Source organism: Ovis aries, chromosome 19 (assembly GCF_016772045.2).
Source record: "Ovis aries strain OAR_USU_Benz2616 breed Rambouillet chromosome 19, ARS-UI_Ramb_v3.0, whole genome shotgun sequence".
In the NCBI taxonomy this organism is placed as follows: Eukaryota; Metazoa; Chordata; class Mammalia; order Artiodactyla; family Bovidae; genus Ovis; species Ovis aries.
The window spans coordinates 37,027,133-37,046,345 of NC_056072.1; the positions used below are offsets into that span (position 1 = coordinate 37,027,133).

The window sequence follows — 19,213 nt, forward strand, 5'->3', positions numbered from 1 at the left end:
CACCTGTATCCAGGCCTCACAGATGCTCCCAGCCTCTCAGCTCCTAGGGGTGCTTCCTAAGGAAATGGTCACGACCACGAGCCAGACTTCTGCAATTCAGCAAAATGCATCAGTGATCATGGTAAAAACTTAGAAACAAATCAGATATCAGATGGCAAGCTTTGGTTAAACAAACAATGATGTTGGTAAATGTTTAATGATTGGCTCTCCAAGGGATGGAGGCAGGGGGAAGCAGTGGTTTGTAGCATTTGCCCATTTCTGGGGTGTCAGTTTTCTCCCTGACTGGTTTCAGGTCATCAGTATCCTATCACAAATAGGAGAGTTAGGGAGAGATGCACACGGTTGTCTCTCAAAAGGCAGTACAAGCAGATGCCAACACTCTGCTGTCAGACATTAAAAATTCTGAATATTGCATGACACAGAAAAACTGTCAGTCCAGTTTCCGCTGTATAAGTGTGCATTGTCTGGACCAAGAAGTGCAAAGCTGTCTCCTGAATTCTGTCTCCAGCAGAGCTGCTGAGTGGCAGTCTTACCCATTCGACAGTTGCCCAGGTTTTTGCCTCCTTAGAGGTGTGGTTTGTTCATTTGACTTGCCTTTTGAAACAGGCTGTTATAATCATCCTTGGCTCACTTTGCCAAGTAGGCATCAGTTTTTGCCAGAGGCTTCTGCAAGGAGAGGGCAGGACACACGTAATGAATTAGGTGATTCTGGACAAAAGAACCTGGCCCCGGTTTTTTCGCTGGCTTACATGAGGTCTTTATAAAGCTGTTCTCTAACTCCATGTTGGAAATCTTCGTGTTGCTGTGAGCCTTCATAGGTTCTAGGAATTGGGACTGGGAGATGCTCAGAGTGCCAGCCACTGCCTCCCCAGGATGCATTTACACACAACCAGAGACCATCCAAAGACAAACACATCTGAATTTTCTTTTAACGATGTGTTTTCTCAGCCCCAAGCTTTAGAAAGTATTGCTAAACATTTTAGAGAAGTGAAAAGGAAGCTCTCAGGGGAGAAAGAAAATAAACAAAGGACAGAATGTTAAAAGGGGCCTTTTCTCCATTACCCAGGAATTGAAAACTTTTGAAGTGCGGTTTCTTTAGAGCACTTGATGACTTCAAACACCCCATTCGTATGGGTTGCATTTAACAGCTTATAGATTGGCCGTCCCTGCCCTTTTCAAATGCCTCAGGATTTTCTTGTTTCGATATGTGCATCTTTAGGGAAACTTAAGTAAATGAGAGGTAATTTGCATTCGATTATTTTAATAACTCAGAGACAAAGGAACTGATTGATTTGCTAAATCCCGACACTAATGTAGTTGCTAAGTGAGAAAAGCAAAGCCAGTGAGAGGCTAACTTGTATTTTTTCCAGTCCGTTCTTCAAATCATATCAGATACTTTTAGAATTCAATTCCTTAGAAGTTTATTGAGCACCAACTATGCTGATGAAAGGTGGGAGTTTTTCAAATCACTTTTCCAGGGAAATGCCTGTAGAAAGCAGAACTATGCAAACTACTCGAGCCCTGCTTGTCCTCTGATCTGTGACTGCAGAGATATCAAAGCAGAGCGATGCTGTTTTTGACAGTCTGCTTCTTTTTCCTCCTCATCTACTGCTGTTGCTTTAAGGATCTATGTGTCATTAAGGGTGGGTCCCCCAAGAGCCCTCGACTCAAGATGCAGCCAGAGTGTATGTTGTTATCCTGATCACAGTGCATGTGGCGTTATTATTACTGATGCTGGTGTTATGAGTGTCTGCTGAGTGTTCACTACACTTGAGATACTGTGCTCAGCATTTCTAAATCAGTGTAGCATTTAATCATCCACAGCATCCTGTGAGAATGCTCCCTTTTTCCAGAGGAGGCAGCTGAGAGGTGTGGAGAGGTCAGGTAACTTATCCAAACCCATGCTAGTGCTTGGTAGAGGCCAGATTTGATGCCAGTACATCTGAGTCCGAATCCATGACAGCAGACATGTCTGGCTGATCCTGTTTTCAGACAAGACTTGTACAGCATGCACCCTTGTCCAGCAGAGAACAAAACCTCCCTTTGTCAAAGCTACATCTTTTGCTGACCTTTCTGGAATATCTAGTGTATGCATGCCTTAATCACCTTTACTCTTAAATCAGCAACAGGAGATAGTAGCTAAAACTCTCATGCCCTTTAGACCCTGAAGATAAGGCCTGTGGGGACAGAGATATCGTGAACTGGAGCTGGAAAGGACAGTAGGTCTACACTCCACTGATGACAGGCAACTTTCAGAGTGCTAATTATCAACTAGGATGCTGGCTAAAAATGCAAATCCCTGACCCTGAAAGGGCCAGGGAGAGAATAAGAACAAAAACCAGTTTATCACCTGCTCTGAAAGGGCAGATCTAGCCAGCATGTAATCCGCTCAGCTACGTGCTCAGACACTGAACCCGGGGATCAGCCTGACACATCCTGGGGCTAGAAGTCTGCTCCTTCTAAGGACTTTGACGTCAAAGCATATCACGTCTGTCTTCTGAGATGTAGGCTTTTCAGGCAGTCTTCATGGGAAACAGGATAAGGAAGGAAAGAAGAGGGTGTCCTTGTCAATAGTGAGGTCTGGGCGTTGTGATCAGTGTGGATGCCCTCTGCAGGGGAGGGAGGTTAGGAAAGTAAGAATTGGCCAGGTGGGCTAATGCAGCATCCAGAAGCCAACGTCTAAGGAGGCTAGGCAAGGAGGGTTTTGAGCATCCGGTGTGACCACAATCACAGATACCTGGGTATTGAAGTCACTCAACATGACAGCCACTAACACCTGTGTAGTACTGTGATAAAACAAGTTCCAAAAATATTGTAAAACGTCACCTACTCTCTGCCAGGTAATGGGTTAGGTGTGTCAAACCTTCTGTATTCTGTCTTGTTACCCATTTTACAGGTGGCCTCAGGAAGGGCAAGCCGTTTGCCTGAGATCGCACTCAAGGCAGAAGTGTCAGGATTCTAGGATAAATTCCTCCCCCTGACCACAGCATGACTGATGTTTTGGGCTGGATAATTCTCTGTTGTTGGGGACTAGGCTGTGCCTTGTAGGATATTTAGTAATAACTCTGGTCTCTCTGCATCAGCTGCTGGTGGCTCACACACCCACCAGCTGTGACAGGGCACCCCAAAAGGTCTCCTGAGGTTGCCAGATTTCCCATGGGGGAAAAATGTCCTCTGATGAAATCCACTGATTAGACTGCACTAAATCCTCCCTTCACCTCTGTGAATAGGGACGCTTTTTGTTCCCAGTGTACAGATGTAGGATTTAAGGCCCCTAAAGAGTTCATAAAGTGTTTAGCATTTATGGAACCAACATGGAGAGGAAACCTCCAAGTTACACCTGATCCTGGAAGTCTTCATGGAAGAGCTAGGATGTGATATTGATATTTATTAAGACTATATCAGGGTTTTCTGATGGCTCAGCTGGTAAAGAATCTGCCTGCAATATGGGAGGCCTGACTTCGATTCCTGGGTCAGGAAGATCCCCTGGAGAAGGGAATGGCAACCCACTCCAGCATTCTTGCCTGGAAAATTCCATGGACAGAGAAGCCTGGCAGGCTACAGTCCATGGGGTTGCAAAGAGTCGGACATGACTGAGCAACTAAGCACAGCAAGACTATATCAAGTGCCTCGTCATATGTTACAAACCATAACTGATATAAATAGGCAAAGCAATGCCAAGTCCCACCCCTCAATAAGCTTACTGCTGTATTGGAGAGAGAAAACTAGCACTCAGAAAACAATAAGAAAATGCAGGACTAATTCCAATATTTTTGAATATCTGTTAGGGACCAGCCATACAGTCCTCAGCTAATTTCATTTAGTCCTCACTATACTACTCTGAGGAAGGCACTCTTATTACCTTCCATTTTACAGATGGACAAACTGAGGTTCCTACAGGGTAGATCATCTGTCCACATGAAAAAGCCCACTTTACACTTAGGTCTGGTTAGGTGTGACCCTCCACCTCACTATTCTCTTTGATGTATTTAAGACCGTTTTGACAAAAAAACTGTATCCTAGGGCTCAGACAGGAAGCTTTCACCCACTGTCTGCAGTTCTTGCAGAAAGCACACTTTTTACTCCCAAACTGCTCATGAATCTATTTAAGATGCCTTTGTGGAGTCATTTTTGCAAGAGAGAAATACACAGAGACAGATGGAGAAGGCAAGAAAGGCTCTCTGCTGCCCTGTCTCCTTGGAAATAAAAATGGAAACACCCGAGGCCACGCTTGGAAAAGAGTCCCACAGCGCAGCTGGGAGGTGTGGGTTCCCTGGGCCTGGAAGCTTGGCTGGTCCCTACCTTGGTCCAGCGCAGGCCGCGCGCGCCCTCTGCAGGCTAACCCCGAGAACGCGCCGCTCCTTTGAAGTCTCGCCCCGCTGGGCTTAGGACTCGGCGTGCTCAGCACGGTGGGGAGCTGAAGCCCAGGAAGCTTTGGCAGCGAGATCTTGTTAAAAAAATTACACTGTGGCATTTTGTTCCTGTAGGAATCTGATAATTGCGAGCAACATCAGGATTGCTGTGTTAGGGACGCAGAATAGCGGTGGTTGAGAGTGAGGACTTTGAAGTTAGGAAAATGTGAGTTGGGCTTTTAGTGTCTCCTGGAGAAGTTAATCACCTTCGCCAGGCCTCCCTGTCCCCATCTGTGAAGAAAATCCCCTTCAGATTGCTCTTGCAAGGATGGATGAGATGATGCATGTAAAGTGCCTTGTTCAGAACCGCCCCCACCACCACCACTACAAAGAACCCTCAGTCATTAGTTAGCTAGCATAATGAATTAATATCTTTCTCCAGGTTACCTTTTTATTGTGTGGGACCTTTGCTCAGGATGTCACGTGGACTAAAAATCTTGTTCACTGGCCATTTATTCCAGGGTCGTTTTAGCATCAACCTTTACGGAACCGGTTTGTCTCTAACTGAATCTGCCAGATGGATCTCCCAAGGGAATTACGCTGTCTCTGACATCAAGAAGTCCCCGGTAAGGGTCTCCATGGCTTGGAGGATGAGTTCTATTTTCTCCTCCTCTTTTTTTCCCTCTAAGGCTATGGTGCTAAAGGAACTTCCTCAAACCATTTTACAAAGTGTCAGGAAGAAAATTGAGGACATAAATGGAAGGTTGACGCGTGGACAGGTGGAGTGGAGCAGAGTCTTGCTTACCCTTCTGATGAATTCTTCCCAGAGATGTGAATGTCAGTACCACGGGAGCAATTAGAAGGATGCCTAACCAGGAAGCCGAAAGCACTCAGCAGCCTCTAAGGGCGCGTGTGGTTCAGATATCTTGCAATTAATTAACCAACATGCAGTTAACCTACGTGAGCTTAGGGACGGTGATGTCTGTTTCAGAAGAAATGAAATAATACAAAAGGGCTGGAAAAAGGAGTCATTCATCAGGAGGGTTTCTGCAGAATGAGAGAAAAACTCACAGGCTCTACAAGTCAGTTGTTCTTGCTCTAAAATCTAGCTGTTCACGGTGGATCACCCCAGAGCACCCGAATTACCTGGGAGCTTGTTGACAATGAAGATTCTGGGGCCCCAGAGCTTCTGAGCAAGACCTACAGCTGAGCAAGCTCTCAGATGGACACTCTGAATCCGCTCTGGTCTGTGTATGTTGCTCAGCCTGGGGGTATGTTAGAGTCACTTGGGAAAGTTTAAGATGCATGTAGCTGGGCCCCATCCAGATTCACTCAAAGGGAATCTGTGACAGGGGCAGAATTTGAAATTCCCAGGGGTGTCTCATGTCTAAGGTGGGGCAGGAAGCGCTGCCCTTTCCAGCCAAGAAGTCCTGAGGACGAGGGGCAGGAGCTGACCCACAGGCAAACGGGAAACTTACAAGGGGTGGCCTGCGGCCCCAGTCCTGCCACAGCTGTGACCTCTGTCACAGGGTCTCCTCAGAGAAGTAAGTAACGGAGAGAGAAGAAGAGGACTAGAAAGTGGGGTACTACTCCAAGGTGATACTGCCAACAAAATGCAGGATGCCCAGTTAAATTTGAATTTCAAATAAGGAAGATTTTTATTTATTCACTTTTTTACTATAAGCACGTCTAAAACATTGTATGGGACATACTCTTTCTTTAAAAAAAAATGTGTTTATCTGAAATTCACATCTGACTGAGCATCCAGTATTTTTATTTGCTAAACCCTATCAAAATCTGAATGTAAAGAAACAGCTCAATCAGCCTGCTTCCGCCCAGGAAGAGAAGAAACATCAATTATAATGTTCCAGGAATATCTCAGAGGGTTTTTTTTTTTTAGCTTCAAGGGTTAAATTTGTATCTTTGAGAGAAAAAAAACAACAACAAAACTTTTCTCTGTGAAAGTCAATTAACTCCTTCAATTCTGATTTATCTAAACAGCTATATTGATTGCTTATAATTTAATCATTAATTTTTTTGCTTGTACTGAAAGAAAGAAAGAACCAAGAGCGCACTTGCTGTGCTTTACAGTGGGCCTAGAAATTATGTTCTTATGTTCTACTGTATATTATGTTGCAGTGACCAAGAGAGACAAAAAATGCATGGCCTCAAACAGGGTCCTACTTAAACCATGATTATGTAGAAAACCATATATGTAAAGTGTTGAAACTTTAGTTTCAATTTTGTTAGGGTCATTGCAGTGTTCAGCCAGAACCTAAAAATAATTGCAGCCTGGAGCGCCACCTGGTGGAGACAATGATCACTGCCCTGCCGAGATGGGCTGATTGTTCCCCTAGCCTTCAGGGGAGGTTCGGCCTGTGCTGAAGGAAATTGGTTTCACAATTGCCTGTCAGAATTCTTTTTTTTTTTTAATCTTGGTGTTCCATGAAAGCTCAGAGAGACAGCTCAAAATTAGTCTCAAGGGTCTGTCGAGCACTCCTTATTAATCCCCATGAGCCAGAACTAAGCAATCTGTAGCTCCTAGCAGCCCCCAGAAACGAGGCTTTGTGTGCCTGACCTGCTGTGTGGTCCACAGAGCAGCATCCTCTAAGGATGCTGCATGAAAATAGGCTTCCACAGCCTAAGACACTTGGGGGAAAATTGTATATTTATTTCCTTCTGTAAGAGTCACAGTAACTAGCCATGCGTGTATTGGAAGCTGGAATGAAGTGTACAGGAAGGAAACCTGTGTGGTTCTAATGAAGCCAGCATTTCCCTAAATCAGTGGTTCTCCAACATGGGCCAGGACTTGCTAAAACACAGCCAGCCGGGGGAGGGGCCTGAAATGTACATTCCCAACAATTTCCCAGGTGATGCTGATGCTCAGGTCTGGGACCACGTTTTGAAAACCACTGACCTATGTTAAACCAGTCACAGAGCGTTTTCTTCAAAGTCAGACCTTAATTTCCCCAAATTACCATTGTTCCACACAACACACTTTGAAAGCCTGTGTCACAGCCTGCTCCCACCTTGCCTTACCACTGTCTTGCTTCTGAGGGGCTGAAGCCGGTCTGCTCTGTTTTGCACAGATCCTGGCCAGTCCTGGTTGACTCTCCTAACAGCCTGCTTTGATTCAGTCCTCTCATCTTCAGGCTTCACTTTCTTTCACTTTTCTGCCGGGAGCACCAGAAGGAAAAGCACAATGGAATCCTCCGTTTTCTAAACCTGCTTGGTGATAAAATGTTTTTTCCCCCAAGAAAAACTAAAGGAAAGCTCTAGTCATTCAGGGTAAGACTGAATTACCAGAACCACTTGTAGGATGGGTACATGGTCTCACCAACAGGAGCAGACCTGGTGAAAATAAGTCAGTGTCAGGTTCATTATTGGCTGCCGGTATGTGAGTAGTGGGAAGAATTCTGGTTTTTTTAGTGACAAGGATTTTTGTTATTGAAATAGCCTCTGTTACTGAAAGCACCTCTGTTTACTGGACAGTTTACATGTATTCAGTCTCATTCCTCCAGGTCGCTCATTGAATTCTTGGGAGAGCACTGAAATCAAAGAAGCCACAGACTATAGAGGTTAAACCTCCAGGCCCTTAAGTCAGATCGCCTGACATGCTTTTACCAGCTCTGCCATTGTGGCAAGTTATCTAACTTCTCAGGGACCTCAGTTTCTTCATCTATAAAATGGGCATCATGGTGGTCTTACCCAGTTGGGTTCTTGTGGAGCAGAAATGAAATGGGGAGATAAAGCTGTTTGCATGTCACTGGACAGGCAGCAGGGGCCCAGTAAGTATAAGCTGTTAATGTTATCACATGTTCATAGGCCTAAGGCTTGCCATAAGGTTGCAAAATCGGTCACGGTGGTGAAAGATGCAAGCTTGCTTGTGATAGGAGGCTGGGACTGCAGCCTGAGCAGAGGCTGAGCCTGGACATGGCTGGTACCCACCGTACCATGTGGCTTTTGTCCACACGGGCCCTTCCCCACCCAGGACTGAGGCACATGAGACACCTCCTGGTCCAGGCATGGGCTTCTAGACAAATGCTTTGAGTGTACCAAGTTTCTGCTCTGTGGGTGAGCCAGACAGAAAGCGGGGAACTTGGCCCACCTGTAAGACTGGAGAGAAAAGGTTGGCATTCTAAGCTCCTCTGCCAGTGAGATTCTGTGCTTCCCCAACTCACGAGTGCACTCAGGATGTGAGAGGATCCTTAGCCCCCATCCGGGAGAGTCCCCCCTGCCAGCACTGCCCCCACCCCCGAAAGATGCCCATTTTCAGAGCTGCTGTCTCGCCTTCCGTCCTGGAGGTGGTTCCAGAATGGCCCTCAGAGCCAGGCACAAAGAAGGCAGGCTCCTGTAAGCAGGTGGGAGGGGTGTCCTTGGGTCTCTGTGCTGCTCTGTGTTCCTAGGGGATGGGACAGGGTCTGAGAGGAGCTGGGAGCCTGTGTTTCTGAGGGCTGGGTGTCTGGCCCTGAGGCCTAACCATCACTGTTGTTCTGAGGGAAGGGCTCTAAATCCAAATTAAAAATTAACATTGTATTACTGTATGGGAGATGGACTCAGCTCCTGTCTTTTTTTAATCTTTCAGTTCATTTACAACCAATGGAGTTTAAGTAGCATGAGATAAATGTGTGTGTGTGTGTGTGTGTGTGTGTGTGTGTGTGTGTGTGTAGCAAGCAAAGAATCAGTTCTCTTTTATCTACTATAAGCTGCGTCCTAACCCACAATTCATTTGTGAAAATTCAATTATCCACCAAGTATAAAAATCATACATTTAATACAGACAAATGGAGCGAAACTACCTTTTATATACATGTACATTTTATTCTGTATGATCCCATAGAAGTTAGATATTTATACATTGTGTGTGTGTACATTTGTGTATGTGTGATTAGGAATTTATTTGGGAAAAAAACAAATACTGTTGTTTTTTTAATGGGCAGTTTCACTCCCAGCAGGTCCAAAGAAATGTAAATAAGCACACTTTAATCAAAGATGTGCTGGCTTTCCTGAATTACACGAATCAACCTCCCTTGGTCATACTGACCGCAGAAAGCAGAGAAAAGAGTGAAAAGTATGAACTATAAACTGTTCCTAACGGAACACAGAGTCACTCATTTTAATTATATGCAATAGCTCAAACTCTGCTAACAAAATATTTGTTGAAAAGAGATTTTTAGAGGACCTGCTTTAGTGGAGAAATAAAAATGATTTACAGTTAATGTTTCATTGTATAAGAGTGGGTACTTCAGAAGTGCTGAAAAACATACCTTTTGTCTGAAATAGTCACTGTTTCCATGACAATCATGTTTATGCTATTTATTTTCCCAGTACATATATTTTCTACTCTGTACTAGAAATAAGTGTTAGTTCAACCTGTACCTAAATGACATTGATGGAGTCCTAGTTAGTGAAATAACGTGAACATTGCCGAGCGAGTATCAGCGATTTTATAATTACCCAGACTATTCCTTATCTCCATGAGAACAGGCCGTGATGGAAATTCACACATTAAAAAGCGCCATTATAACAATGATCACTAATAACTGAGCACGTACATTAGGCCAGGCGCTATTCTGGGCACTTTATATGCTTTCTTTCATTTGCAGCAAACCTATAAGGGGAGATTTGTATTATCCCCATTTTACAGATACACCAGAAAACTGAGGTTTAAAGAGGTTATTTAAAGGTACGATGCAAGTCTGAGGCAATCTGATCTCTGCTGCTGGGGAAGGAAGAGTTTGGGTGAAAAAAAAGCTTTGATGAGACAGAAGGCATTTCTACTATGTCAGCATCCTTAAGGCCACCAGACCTATATACTTCAGCCTAGGGGAAAAGTTCCTGGCTAGAAAGCCAGTTTATCTGGCATCAGATCTAGTCGATGATGTCAGACTAGCTCCAGACTAACATGGGCCCCTAAAACCAAGACCCCGTGGGGTGATAGAACTCAGTCTTCCGACTTATTCTTGTGCATGCATGCTCGGTCACTCAGTCATGTTTGACTCTTTGTGACTCCTTGGACTGTAGAGCCCGCCAGGCTCCTCTGGCCATGGGATTTTTCAGGCAAGAATACTGGAGTGGGTTGCCACTTCCTCCTCCGGAGGATCTTCCTGACGAAGGAATCCAGCCCACATCTCCTGTGTTGCAGGCCCATTCTTTACCACTGAGCCATCAGGGAAGCCCTCCAAGTTAATCTCACTCAAAAGCATGCACATTTTTAAAAGAGTGAAACTTACATGTTTTTTTTTCTTCAAAATTGGCAACTATTTTTCTTTTTTAATGAGATTATCCATTGTTTTCAAAAGACTTCCATAGTTGGGCCATATGAATCAAATATGGCCCAAAGATATCCTGAAATGTGCACACAAGTATGATTCACACCAGCATTAGTCCCAGTCGAGAAAAACATCTTAGATGCCAAACCTCATGCAGGAGTCAAGGGTGGAGGGTGGCTCATATGACATGGTAATTTACAAACTGGGATATGATGCCACAGTTAAACAAGGGGTTTTTCATAGCATGGGGAAGGATTAAGGGGGCTGAGGAGCAGGACCATTTGAATTGCATCTCACAGAGAAGAGTGTGCTTGTTTAGCCTTCTTCGATTCATTCAACAAATGTGTGTTTCAACCACTGCTAATTTCTGGGGACCCTAGTATTCTAACAAGGCACTGGCCTTGCCATCATGGGGCTTACATTCCAGGGGGGGAAGACAGACATAAAGAACTACCCCCATCTTATAGGGTGCTGTGCAGCTGGTAACTCTGTCAGAACGATTTCTCAGAGGAAGTGGCTTCTGGGCTGAGTTCTGAAGAATTTACCAGACAAAAGCTGGTTAATGCACACAGAGTCCAGTTCACACAGAGAGGGAGAGGGCAGAGAGTTCCAGCTGGAGGAGCCGCATGTGCAAAGGCCCTGTGTTAAGAGGCATGTTAGAGGAACAACCCAAAGAAATGCAGAGGGCAAGAACAGAGCAAGACAAATCCAGACAGGTAAGACTGTACAAGGCTAGAGACCAGGATTCAGCAAACCTTTTCTGTAGAGGACCAGGTAGTAAATATTTTAGGTTTTGCCATCCAGGAGGTGAAAATCATGGATATTACATATGTATTTATATGACAAGAGTGAAAACAAATTTGCACAAAAATTTGGTGCTTAAATCCAAAACAGAATAATAATTGAGTGTAAATTTTTGTTATCCAGAATCTACCAAGGAAATGAATGAAATGTGGAGAAAGGATAACATTTTGTTTAATCAGTGTTCTCTGTTACCAGAATTGCTTCGAAGTGTTTATTTGTTAATGCTGATCTGAAATGAGACGTTCTGCACTTCATCTTTATGAATGTCTTTTTGCAGAGATAGGTATTGCCAAACACTGCTATCGTCTACAACCACATCATTTTAATTGAGCATATTCATGCCTTGGCAGCTGTTGGTGGAATTCCGTTAGATTTTACACTTGGTATTTGCCTTTCTGCACATCATTACATTACAGATGAATCACTTGTACTTGAAGGTGAAATGGAAGCTCTCCTCAGTTACCTCATTAGATGGATTTTTAAATATGACAATTTCCTTTGCACTTACATTCATGTCCAAAAAGTGATGCTGAAACTGTAGTTCACACTCACGAAGTATATCCACTATAAATGTATGTGGAATAGCAATAAAGCTTCTCATTTTTAACATTTGACAGATTGGGAAGTGTACAAAGCACCTTAACATGATTTATGATTCAAACAATGTTAGTTGTTATTGAAATGACTTTACCACAGTATAACTTTCGCCTGTAAGTGCAGTTTTTGCCTTGTAATTTTAGCTTCAGTTCATTAAGAAACATCAAGTCAGCAGCAAAAGATAATGTCCAAAACCATTAAGTGTTCAATGACAGTGATTGAGAGCAGTTCTTCTCGTTCAGAAAATTATTTATCCTGTCCCTGAGCTCAAAATTCATGATAAAACTTTACCACTCCTAAGTCATCCAACTGCTGTATGTTAGGATAAGTCAAGGTATTCAACTTCTAGTCCTGACCCCAAATTCCCCAAACTGATGGAGATTAAGTCTGTGATAGAAAAAGAAGTTCATTATTAACACCATGGGTTCCATGACACTAGATAGGTTCTTGTATTTTCCACGGTGAATAATCACAGGCCTTAAACATCTTACATTTTCACAGTTCATTTCAGTTCAGTTCAGTCACTCAGTCGTGTCCGACTCTTTGCGATCCCATGAATTGCAGCACGCCAGGCCTCCCTGTCCATCACCAACTCCTGGAGTTCACTCAGACTCACGTCCGTCGAGTCCATGATGCCATCCAGCCATCTCATCTTCTGTCGTCCCTTTTCCTCCTGCCCCCAATCCCTCTCAGCATCAGAGTCTTTTCCAATGAGTCAACTCTTCGCATGAGGTGGCCAAAGTTCTGGAGTTTCATCTTTAGCATCATTCCTTCCAAAGAAATCCTAGGGCTGATCTCCTTTAGGATGGACTGGTTGGATATCCTTGCAGTCCAAGGGACTCTCAAGAGTCTTCTCCAACACCACAGTTCAAAACCATCAATTCTTCGGTGCGCAGCTTCCTTTATAGTCCAATTCTCACATCCATACATGACTACTGGAAAAACCATAGCCTTGACTAGACGGACCTTAGTTGGCAAAGTAATGTCTCTGCTTTTGAATATACTATCTAGGTTGGTCATAACTTTCCTTCCAAGGAGTAAGCATCTTTTAATTTCATGCCTGCAATCACCATCTGCAGTGATTTTGGAGCCAAAAAAAAAAAAAATAAAGTCTGACACTGTTTCCACTGTTTCCCCATCTATTTCCCATGAAGTGATGGGACCAGATGCCATGATCTTTGTTTTCTGAATGTTGAGCTTTAAGCCAACTTTTTCACTCTCCTCTTTCACTTTCATCAACAGGCTTTTAAGTTCCTCTTCACTTTCTGCCATAAGGGTGGTTGTCATCTGCATATCTGAGGTTATTGATATTTTTCCTGGCAATCTTGATTCCAGCTTGTGTTTCTTCCAGTCCAGTGTTTCTCATGATGTACTCTGCATAGAAGTTAAATAAGCAGGGTGACAATATACAGCCTTGACGTATCCCTTTTCCTATTTGGAACTAGTCTGTTTTTCCATGTCCAGTTCTAACTGTTGCTTCCTCACCTGCATATAGATTTCTCAAGAGGCAGGTCAGGTGGTCTGGTATTCCCATCTCTTTCAGAATTTTCCACAGTTTATTGTGATCCACACAGTCAAAGGCTTTGGCATAGTCAGTAAAGCAGAAATAGATGCTTTTCTGGAACTCTCTTGCTTTTTCCATGATCCAGCTTTGTAAATTGGTCCAAATAAAGCTTTTCCTTCTCCACACATGGGTCTTACCATTATTAGTTGTCAACACATCTTAGCAGATTCCTCTTCAGTTTTTCTGACTAGTATTTCCTCTATCTCTTGGACATAATGTCACCCATACTTCTTCCACACAGAGCATTCATAGAGACTAATTATTTGGTCCTTCACAACTCAGCATGGTCTCCTCAAACAACTGAAAGAGTATCAGTAAAATCTATCTTCTCATCAAAACCACAGGAAACCATTCCAATTTGCTTCATTTTTGAATTGTTTATTGATGTGGCTCCCAAATGTCATTAAATTTTTGAGCAACTGGTCTTGCCAAAAGGATAACAGTGTTCAACAAATTGGTTTTCTCTGGACATATGTCTTCTGCTGTTACGGTTAAACAGGATTTCATGAACTCACCACCTAGTAGACTGCTTTCCTTGTGTCGCTAACAAACGAGCCACTTGGGTGCTTACGTCTTTTCATCTTTCATCCTTACTCACGTTGATTTCTTATTTTTGTGAAGAATTACACTGTGATGAGATATTCTAAGTTTTCCAAATTCCTGAACATTGCTTGCCTGGGACTTGGGAATGCCATGCCCACGCTAAGTGTGGTGATATCGGTGCATAGCGTCTTCTTTTAGCACAACTTCGTGTCACTGTGGGCTTCCCCGCTGGCTCAGTGGCAAAGAATCCACCTGCAGTGTAGGAGACGCAGGAGGCACGGGTTTGATCCCTGGGTCAGGAAGATCCCCTGGAGGAGGAAATGACAACCCACTCCAGTATTCTTGCTGGGAAAATCCTGTGGACAGAGAAGCCCAGTGGGCTACAGTCCGTGCGGTTGCAAAGAGTTGGACATGACTGAGCATGCACGTACACGGTATCGTTGCGTGACGAATGCAGCGCTTTGCCATGTAAATGTGACAATAGAGTATCCATCCTACTGTACCTTAAAAGTACAGTAAAGTCTACTCTTTTGGTCTTTTCTTATTTTGACATACACTGGTTATAGAAAAAAATAAGAAATGTTATAATACTGCAATAGGCCTGGCACTCAAAACAGGTTACAGTGTGTCACTATGACTTGTGTGCGGAGCAGCAGTGTGAGGTTGTGAGACCAACTACTCAGCTTGCTATTGTAACAAGAAAGCAGTTACTACATGAGGAAAGTGAATGGATGTGGCTGTATTCTGATAGAACTTTATTGGCGGGCCCTGAAATTTGAATTTTGAGTTTTTTCTACCTATCAAGAAATAGTATTCTCGGTTTGCTGCTTTCCAACCATTTAAAAATATAAACGCTCTTCTTGACACTGGTAGCTATGTCAATAATCAGGTTAAAAGCAAAGCGATTCTTTTGAGTGGTTTCCTTTGGTCCTTGATGAGTAGATAGATTTCTACTGAGACTCTTCAGCTGTGTGTTTGAGGAGAGACCATTCTGAGTGTGAAAGGACTAAAGATTAGTCTCCATGAATGGTCTGTGTGGAAGAAGTGCAGGTAAGGACATTTCAAAGAGTGAGAAAGCACTAGGGCCAAAAGACTGAAGTGCACTCTGTGAAGATACTGGCCGTACAAACACGGGACACACAGGCCATCGTTTCTCAGCCCCTGCTTTAGACTGTGGTGAGGATGTTGGTCCCCACTTTGAGAAGTCCTACCTGCTGTACATACAGGAATGAGTCCCCCCAAAGCCAGTTTAAGCCCCGGAACCATAGTAGCCAAGCAGGTGGGCTAAGATGATGCATCTTTTTTTTTTTTTTGGCAGGATGGTACCCGGGTCGTCGGGAAATGCGGTGGTTACTGTGGAAAATGTGCTCCGTCCTCTGGCACTGGCCTGGAGATTCGAGTTTTATAGTTAAGGTAAGTGTCTCTGTCCCTCTCTCTCTTTCTCGCCCTCTCTCTCTTGCCCTCTGGCTCTCTCTCATTCTTGGAGCAGTCTAATGATTAGCAAATGTAGGTGGGTCACGTGCCCCCAGACAGGGGAAGCTGCCCCAGTGCTTTTCAGCCTTGTGTCTCCTGCTCACCTGCCCTCACACACCTGCGGCCCTCCGCCCTCCACCTTGCACGTGCAGTCCCCAGGCATCCTGCACCAGGTTCCTCTGCAGTGCTTATTAGAAACGCTGCTCCCTGGGCTCCATCTCTAGAGGTCCTGCTGTGTTGAGTGGAGGTGGATCTAGGAATCTGTATTTTAATGCAGGAAATTCGAATGCAGAAGATTCAGATCAGCCTTCCAGAAATACTGCTGAGGGTATTACGAGAGTAATATTAATAACAGTCGTTGACCCCTGACTGTGTGTCAGGTACCATGCTGGGTGGGCATTATTTCCGTGCATCCTCACAGCGAAGCCACAGTCTGGGGCTGTTACCCTCATTTTACAGACGGACGCTGAGATCCACAGCAGTTGAGCGGCTGGCGTAAGTTCACCACGGATCTCCTTGGCAGAACCCAGGAGGGTCCTGCCCACAGCCAGTGCTCTCAGTTAATGTACTCTTCTGCACACTTGTAACTCACGATGGGATCCAAGCACCAGCCTGACCTGTATCACATGGGAGCCTAGTAGAAATGCAGGGTCTCTGGCCTCATTCCAAATCTTCAAAGTCAAAATCTGCATTTTAACAAATGTGCAGGAGCGTTTCCCTGTTAAAAGTTTGATAGTTCCTGTCGTGACTACATTATGCCGGCAAGTCCTCCCTCTGCTGGGCAGAGACGTGAACTGATCGCTCTTTGTCTCATCTCATTGCCTTTCATGGATAAGAGATGAGCTCAGCCAACTCACACGACCCTCCTACATCTTCCCTCAAGCTTCCAGCAGCCCATTATCCTTTTTAGGCTCTTCAGGATCCTGCCAAAGGAGTATATAGCTGACACTTGTGTATCAGTTTCAGTATTTAATCATCTATAATAAAAATTATGAACTTAAGGTAGAAATATTTCCACTGCAAGAAGCAACAGGGGAAAAAAAGGAAAAGGAAAACAAACCTACTGTCTTAAATAACTGAGATGTCTAAGCAGTGGTCTGTCCCCCGGCATGGTTGGACCTTGAGGCTCAGAGTCATCAGGGCTCTTTCTTTCTCCATCCATCAGCAATGCTTGCCCCTTGAGTGACTTCATTCTCGGACAGAGCATCTCCTCCACACCATGGTCCCTGGCAGTTTTAGGCTTACATCATCTTTACATTTCATGGCCCTTAGTAAATGCTCACCTCTGACATCTGTTGTGCACAAGAACTCTGGCTCTGATTTGTCACATGGCCATTTCTGAACCAGTCACAACATCCAGGAGACTGGGATCATGTACCCACCTAGAGTCAGGTGACTGACAGCCTCATTTGGAAGAGGGATGATTGCCAAAAGACCAGAAAGAGTTCTCTTCTCAGAAGAGAAGAGATGGAATAAAGGAGGGTGCAGTCAGGGGATCTCCATTTGATTTGTATTATGTATATTTTATATCTAATAAAGTGTACTTTTTACATATCTTATGAGTAGTAACATTTGAATGAGCACATACACATAATATTTACATGTCTGTACCAAAGGACCAGAAGGAAATACACCAGTATGTGAAGAACATTATCTTGGGCTGGGGGAATCACAGGCTGGTGGCTTTTATTTTATTCTTTCTATATCCTTGAAATTTCCAGTTTCTTGTAGCAAGCATTATTTTTAAGTTCTATATGCAAAAATTTCTGGCTTACCTGTTCTTGACTTATGTCATTTGAGACAGAAGATTTACATTTCCTGGTTGGTTCATTTGCTTTCAGGTGCTCAGAAGAGGAAGCCATTATGGGATGGATGAAGGATAGTGATGAAATACCTCCACCTTAAAATTTGTGTGTGTGTGTGTGTGTGTGTGTATGAGAATTTGTGTGCCTGTGTGTGTGTGTACATATGCATATATATATACTTATATACACATACATATGTATATGTGTGTGTATATAAATGTGGAATAACCTAATGATGTAAAGTTTAATATTTATGTTTGAAATTATTTATTGTGATGTAATATTTTTGTACGTAAAATGATTCTATTATGACTGCCTTTCACATTATTTCGTCCCCTGCAGTCAGACCACTGCATTTTACGTACTCTACATTATATGTAGTACTATGACAAAAGTGATCCTTTATTATCACGGTACACTATTGTTTACTTTCTATCTGTAAATGATTTATGTTACTTTTTTTTAATTGTAATTTTTTATAAGAAACAACTTAGCTACCATCAAGGTGCTACGAGAGTTGTATCAGGATATTGTTGGCATTTCTAGGAATGTGTCATTAGCCAATTGGTAATTTAGTGATGTCACTGATTGTACCAGCTATTAATTATGTTAAGTATCTATTCAGTTTCATGTGATCTCTGGGAAAAAAAATTGCTGCCTTGGTGCTAATATTGTGTGTATTTAAGTGATCATTGGACTCAGAACTGTAAACACTTTCAATAGAAGGGAGAAGCCGAAGAACAACTTTCAATGGACAGAGTCACTTGGATAAAATAAGACCAATTGTTTACCCTTGTTTTTAGACATGGCTTCTTGGGAAGAGAATGGGACTTAGTTCTTGTTGTTACTCTTATCAGTACTTTGCTTCAGTTAATGGTGCCTTCATCTCTCTGGTTAAAGAGAGGGTCCTTCAAGCAGCTTCATTACAGAGTGACATTGAGCCAATGAGAGCCGCTCAGCGTTTTGCCAAGATACTCTGAAATGGTGTCTATGTCAACAATTGCGACAGAGGATGCATGGGGTGGGGTGAAATTCAGCCTCCCCAGCACACCTGGAGAAATCCAGAAACGGAATCTTAGTCATCAGGATTGCCTTTTGCGTGAAAAACTTTGGCTGGTGACTTAGCCCCTTTGAGCCATGAACCTTAAACCCTGTCAGTGTCCATGGCTGCTGCAGTAATCAGCATTCTGAAGTGAAATGAACTATGGAGTACAAGATGCCTGAGTCTTTCTTATCTTTGGATCCACTCATCTGCGGAAGTCCTGTTTGTTACTTCTTTCCAAAATGGAACTGCCAAAGCCATGGTCTTTCTGCTCTTCCAGCCTGATGGAAGAAGAGTCGTCACCCTTGTCAGACACTCGATTTGAGAAACCTTCCCACTTCGAAAAGCCAAAGAGATTAGGAAAAACCTGTCAGTATTCTCCAAACCCACACAAACTTCAGAGTGCTCCAGGAAGTTATATTCAATGTATGAATAAGTGTTATTCTCCTATATTAATACATTGTGAAAATATACTGCGAATAAATACCATGACCACATCCAAACATTTGTGTTTCGCGTGATTTCCGGACACTTGATTCAAGATGGGATGAACATGCCTCTAGTTTTGTTTTGTTTTATTTTTTCTAGTTTTTAAGATTACCATATTGAGAAGAAATGCAGGCTTTCTTAATCCCATTGATTGTATTTGCCATTCTGGAGACAGACAAAGAGTGGGGACTGTCTCAAGGTTTGTCTTTTCACCACTTAAATCAGTTAGTTGAAGTGGTTATTCTGAAAATCAGACAAAGAAACCTCTTGTC

At 43.4% G+C, this 19,213-nt stretch overlaps 1 protein-coding gene across 9 annotated transcripts in view; it reads left to right on the forward strand.

Moving 5' to 3' along the window:
• ADAMTS9 (ADAM metallopeptidase with thrombospondin type 1 motif 9) overlaps positions 1-18,955 on the forward strand; it is a 162,402-nt gene extending 143,447 nt beyond the window's left edge. For 4 of the 9 annotated variants that reach the window (XM_015102339.4, XM_027958200.3, XM_042236611.2 and 1 more), the window contains 3 exons: positions 4,874-4,978; positions 15,451-15,545; positions 17,447-18,955. In XM_015102339.4, the coding sequence (XP_014957825.2) occupies positions 4,874-4,978; positions 15,451-15,540 (195 nt within the window). In that variant the 3' untranslated portion in view covers positions 15,541-15,545; positions 17,447-18,955. Of the gene's footprint in view, positions 1-4,873; positions 5,132-15,450; positions 15,546-17,446 lie in introns of all 9 variants that reach the window. The other 5 variants (XM_042236610.2, XM_060402253.1, XM_060402252.1 and 2 more) reach the window with 2 other exon arrangements.
• The last annotated feature ends 258 nt before the right edge of the window (positions 18,956-19,213 follow it).